The 6,392-nt window shown below is 34.3% G+C and overlaps 1 protein-coding gene across 1 annotated transcript; it reads right to left on the reverse strand.

Moving 5' to 3' along the window:
* Positions 1–1,403: 1,403 nt before the first annotated feature.
* LOC18040977 (RNA-directed DNA methylation 4) lies at positions 1,404–6,099 on the reverse strand. Its single transcript, XM_024184774.1, has 10 exons — positions 5,328–6,099; positions 5,162–5,242; positions 4,734–4,822; positions 4,528–4,593; positions 4,378–4,419; positions 2,989–3,137; positions 2,789–2,907; positions 2,388–2,463; positions 2,238–2,308; positions 1,404–2,149 (listed from the first exon to the last, which is right to left on the reverse strand). The coding sequence occupies exons 1-10, from the start codon at positions 5,437–5,439 to the stop codon at positions 1,860–1,862; spliced, it is 1,095 nt and encodes a 364-aa protein (XP_024040542.1). The 5' UTR covers positions 5,440–6,099; the 3' UTR covers positions 1,404–1,859.
* Between the last annotated feature and the right edge of the window lie 293 nt (positions 6,100–6,392).

The raw sequence follows: 6,392 nt of genomic DNA on the forward strand, positions 1-6,392 counted from the left end.
AAAAGGATAAATTGTCATATTCATGACATTTATTTAATAATCATGTTTGTTTGAAGTTCTTAATAAGTGAATTTATTTATATTACAATTCAAGATTTCACTAATTTACATATATTATAAGGTACGCACCGGGTAAATAAGAGAAATGGGAGGTGAGCCCAAATAGGCCATCATTCTATTTTTAACAAGCTGTACCTTACACGGCATCTGTAAGGTACCAAGCTCCTACAAATAATTGTTGGACTAATTATTTCTTGTTGACTTTTTTTATAATTTGACTGAACTATATCATATTTGTACAAAAGTTATTTATTGGCACCCCTTCATTAATCTCAAAAAATCCTTATTATGTTACAGTTACATTTAAGAACATATAAAAGTAGGATTAACCCCATTTATATTTCTCTCTCTTCAATGTTATTTTGCTTGCACAATATAATTTTTTTATTATTATTAAATAATCCGAATTTAAGAAATAATCATCTAAGCCAAAATAAAATTCTTGTAATAAACATAACAACGAAATTAGGATACAATGCAATGGGAAAAATAAATAAAATAAAATTTTATCCGACTATAAATAATTTTTTAAGGATTCTCAAACTAATTGTTGCACCCAAAATTTATTGGTACAATAATTTAGGGGTTGGTTAAAACTATAAAATTGATTTCACCTACTATTTTAGCCCTAGTGTGAAGTGTAGCAGAATATGCTTGATCAAAGCGTTTTAACACAATGTGAGTGGCTGCAAGAGTGCCTACTATCTCAGCAGAAACATCAGAACTTGGTTTCTACAGTAGTAGCAAAAATAATTTTGCGTGTGTCCATTTCTTCAGGTCTCTGTCAATAGTTGTGGATTTGTGGTGTTCTTGACCGTGGCCAACCTGAAAGGAAACAATGTCAGTTTTATTCGTAGCTTTCATTATGAAATCAGTTGCCATGGTAGACCCATAAATATTCATATTTTTTAAGTATAAAGTTTTTCTTACTTTTTCTTTTAGATTTTTTTTCATTAGAAATTAAATAATAATAATAAATTATAAAGAGTGAAAAAATTTTATTAAAAATTAAAGATTTATAAATGAAAAGAATATGTATTTAAAAAATATATATCTTTGACATTAAATGAAATATAATTGAAAAAAGAGGATTCAAGAGGATTTTAGAGGGACGCCAGTAATCTGAATCTTAAAACAAATGGTCATATGTGGAAATCATTATATAAATTTAAAATAAATGGTGGGCAATCAATTTCTTATGTTTGCCATCTCCAGCTTTGCTCGTATACAAGGCCAATCGCTTTAAGAATAACAAAATAGGAATTTTTTTTTTCTCCCCCAAACTGCAGAAAAAGTTGGTAATAAGGGAAATGCAAATTATGTTCAAGTAACACGGCGGCAGCATACTGTAAAACAAGAATATTTATCAATTATCACCAGTAATTATGTTACAATCTAAACATTAAGGAAAGAGGCAAAGATCACCGCGGCATGTGCAAGCTGAATCAAGTGAAATGCTCTAAGCATCATCTCGCTAAGAAGAGTTCTAATAAAGAATTGAAAAGCAAAGAACAAGAGATCTAAACTTTTGCCCAACTGATCAAAACAGCACAAGTGTCCTCCAAAGTGGACAAACCGTGCTTCAATCTTCATCCTTCCAACGAGCATTTGTAATATTGGATATGTTAGGGTTGGTAAGAGAATGAAAGTCTATACAAAAGTATACAATTGAAAATCCATGCTAACACTAATTTTACTGTTAGTCCCTAACTTCGGTCATGAAACAGTACTCACAGAGCTGCCAGGGGCAACAAAGAGAAACCGCCAATTTCCCCAGCTAATCAAATATATACCATCAATTTATCGATAAGACCATCTCCAATCTTCACCATCAGCATCATTCTTTTCATCGTCAAGATTATCAAAACAATGATCGTCATTTTCAAAATCATCATAATAAATCTCATCTTCCAGAAACCGGTCTATGTCCCTTGAAGCAATACCAGCCCTCTCACTCTCATCTTCTGAATTTTCAGTTGCCTTGCTCTCCACTCCATCTTCATCTACCTCTTCTTCTTCTTCTTCCTCCTCCTCCTCCTCTTGCTCATCAGAAATCTCATCTGGATACTCATTTCGCGGATTATCTTCAGCTGAGAATACCAAAAAGAGAATAATGTCATATAGGGGCATTTCGAACTCTAGAGCAAAAGAATGAGCAAGGACTGGAAGTTACAATACCATTTGAGTCCTCACTATCATACTCTGACTCATCGGGACCGTCATAGAACTCCTCATCATCGACTTGAACCCTAAACCATGATAATCTATCAACTTCAACAAATTAAAAAAAAGGTGCATCTAAAGTAGCATATTGAAATCAACACTTACAGAGGAAATGGGCTGGACGCATCTTCATCAACATTCATGTCATCATTTACAGCATAATAGTCGTATACATAATCATCTGCAAACGACATAAAATACACAGATAGTAACACCCATCAAGCAGTGCTCAACAATACAGGCTTGACTACTCACTGCCTCTGATGTTAACGAAGAGCTGAAATAGTAATTAAAGCTTTGCTGAAGGAGAAATCATTAAAATATTAATGAAATCAAATTTTCTCACTCAAACCTAAGTGTTATTTAATTGAGGTAGTACCCAGAGTGAATCTACATTTGTTACACAAGACTGAAAGCAAATTTAAAATGGAAGGAAGTAGCTAAAGAACAAATTGCATGTTTGACGTAAATTATGATCTTTAATGAAACAAAGTAGAAATCACAACCTTGTTTAGACAAATAAGCACACATATCAGATTCAATCTCTGCAGCAGCACCCGGTAGAAACTCTCTTAGCATAGGCAGATAGCTAGACAGCAATCTTTGATCCTCCAAAGACATATCTCTGTTATAAAAATATATGGTTCATTTTCACATCTTTCGCATATAAACAGATGAATTTCTTGATGACAAAACTTATTCCTACCTCTGCACCTCATTGGATTTTTCTTCCCCATCAACACGAACAACATCATAAAAATGACACATTTCACGTAATTCTTTGTGATGCAACTCCTCTTTGTGACCTTTTCTGCTCCTCCATATCTGTTCAAAGCGAGCATTTTTTGCCAAGACCTGTTGGGAAAAAAAATGAGATAAATCAACAACCCAGCAGAAAAGGTATAAAGAGCAAGTATTTTCACTATCTTCAAATACCGGTTTAGCTAACACGTCATCTCCTTTCCTCCTAAAATCATGAAAAGTTACTAAACCACTCTAAGCAAACATTTCCTGATAAAGCAACAAGGCAAACAATGTCGCAGCTTCTAAGGCGTAGGTTATCTACTACTGACTATGTATACAATTGAGGACCAACACAGAAGACCTTTACTGCATGAGATGCATCAGTCCTCCGAAGTTTCTGGAAGCAAAAGCAAAGGTTCAAAAGCAAATTTAGAGAAAGGGGATGTTCGGGTGTTGAGAAGCTGCTGAGTCAACGAGTCAAGGGCTGGTGAAAACAGTAATTTACAAACATATAAAACTACTACACCATAAGACACATGGCAATTTCAATAAAGGTGATGGGCATAGCTAATATTCATTAGCATGCAAGCACAATAAGACCAAACATATGCAAAACTACAGGGCAAAATCCTAAGTTGAATAAAAAATAAGATAAATGTAGTAATTCAGTTGCAGTAAATTTTTCCTCTTGTCTCCCCCAACAGTTGCACTTTCATCAGTCAAATTCTCCCACCATCGTGACCTTTCCTTTTTTTTTTTTTTTCTCTTTCTCTGATCATCACAGACATTCCCTCAATTTGCACCCCATATAAAAGAAAATCCAACAAAGATCATCTTTGCATATAAACAATATATACAACCTCAATGTGCACCCTACTTTCGAGAAAAATACAAGAGAAAGGGAGAAAGAAATGCATGATAAACAACACAATTATTTTTGTCCACTCCCATTCCATTAAGATGAACATCAACGCTACCTGAATAGCGTGACTCGTTTAACCAGCTAATCAAGCCTATGATTGCCTAAAGAAACAAACAACTAGCATTTGCACAAAGAAATGGTATTGTCCATATTAAAAACACATTGAAACTGAAGGAGATCCCCTTATCCAAAGGGGGGGAAAAAGAAGAACTAGAAAATGAACAGATAGTCAGCACCACAAGGCAGCAAAGAAAGAATGGACGAGTATCGATATAAGAATTAAACTTCAACAAGACACGATTTAAAGATGCCAAAAATTTAGTATACATCTTTAATTCCAAAGAAGAAAGGTATCCTAGTATGATCATCAATAACGAGTTCTAGGATCTTCAGGTAAATTAATTTATCTGCACCTGCAATGTAACATACCTCCTGCTGCTGTCTGGCTTTAGACAAATTCTGATCATGTCTCTGCATGCATTAAATGAAAATAACAATAAGTTAGTTAATCGCCATGAACGGAAGTGTCATTCCAAAAGCCACCTGTTGGTTAATCATTGAGAGAGCAGGAAAACTTACATTATCCTTCTTAAATGCAAGTCTACGTTCCTCACTCTTTGTCTTAAGCACATCAGTAAAATTAGGCTGCAAAGAAACAATCAATATCTAAAACACTGCCCATACAGGTAGAACATAACATACAACAAAATAAAATGGGAAAACGCTGAATAGCCAAAGTCCAACTTAGAATGATAGTGACCATAAATATAGACAGGCACACTGACCACAAACGATTGCACAATGTCAATGTTGGCCTCAGAAGTGGTAGCAGTCTCCACGTGCTGTACAAAAACCTTCCTAGCCTTCAATTCCTCTGTTACAAATCAAGAACAATGCATTAGCTTTGTCAAAGTAAGAATGAGTGGTTTTTGTAAAATGGGTACAAAAAGTTGCCAAAAAATCAAGGAATATGGAAAAATTGAAATGTGAATTGGACCAAAAATACAGAATAGCTAATTTCAGTTGGACCATCAAACTGAATAAGGAAAAGGACAATAGCCTAGAAAAGTTATTAGACATCAGTTAAGTTAGAATAAATTTTACTCAAAATGTACACATAAAATCGAAGGAAAAATTATATCATCGGTAATCTGTCAAAGTTCTTTAAATTCATGAAAGAAAACGAAAGGAAAGCTGATACTAACTTGCTTACCTATCCCAGAAGAACTAGAGATTGACAGCTTCTCAAAGTCCAATAATGGCCGCTTCAGTGGTCTCTCATTAATTTCAAGCCCTACAAACACAACCAAGTAATAAAACTAAAAATCAAAAAAAAAAAAAGCACCTAGAAAGAAAGAATGAGAGAAAGGATAACTTACAGAAAGCTTCAAGCGGAGGCCGAGAGGCTTTGCGTTTAACCCTAACAATGACAGGCTTGTCGTTTGTGGGTTTTGGTAGAGCTGAAGAGCTCTCACCGTGGCTGCTCGCCATTTAATCAAACAAACGGTACAGCCAAAATCTGCTTCAGGGGTGCCGGGTTCCAAGCTTTGCAGACCTGCAATTGGGGAGTTTTAGAGAAATGACCTCCAAGTTTGATGCTTTCTAATGGTTTCTGCTATGCTGACCCAATTTGCTTCATTGATGAAAAGACCAAGATGCCCTCAACTCAAGGATAAACAATTTGATTAGGAGTTGAGTTATTTGTCTAACGGTTGATATGCTTCTCAAACATATATAACTTAAACTCTTCTATAATTTCATCAACCCAAATATTGAATCCCTGTACTGCAATTAATTTCTTTAGCATGTGAGTCTACATAACTCTCTGTTTCTTTACACCTCATAAAAAATAATGCTGATGACGAAACAGAAAAGCTGAAAACTTTAGCATGAATGGGACCGGAACTGATGACGAAGACGGCGGCGATAAAATGCTTCAACGGTGGCCGTTCGTTCGGGCAGCTGGAATACGACGGCGGCTGGAAGCTGTGTTCGATGGTAGTAACGCTTGGCAGCTGCTGGAGTGTTGGTCGTCGACAGTGACGCCGATTTTGGCTTGGTGACTGGTCCTAGTAGGTTTGTTTTGTAACCTTTTGTTAGCTTATTGCCGAGGGATTTGAGTTGGTGAGTATGGTGTTTCCGAATTCAATCCGTAGAAAATTGATCAGTAAAAATTTAATTTAATTCGTAGATTGATAGATTAAATTAAATTAAAAATTTTAAAAATTATAGTATTTTAAAAAACACGGCAGTCTTTTTATAAATTCGTAAAAATTTACGAATCAGTAAAAATATTTATATTTATTTAAAAAAAATTAAACTTATAAATATGATATTAATATTTACTAATGAATAAATATGTTAGAATATAATTATATTAACATTATATTATATATTATTTAATAATAATATAAAATAAATAAATATAATTTCTTATGCAGTTA

The sequence above is a fragment of the Citrus clementina genome, unplaced genomic scaffold (genome assembly GCF_000493195.1).
Source record: "Citrus clementina cultivar Clemenules unplaced genomic scaffold, Citrus_clementina_v1.0 scaffold_5, whole genome shotgun sequence".
In the NCBI taxonomy this organism is placed as follows: Eukaryota; Viridiplantae; Streptophyta; class Magnoliopsida; order Sapindales; family Rutaceae; genus Citrus; species Citrus x clementina.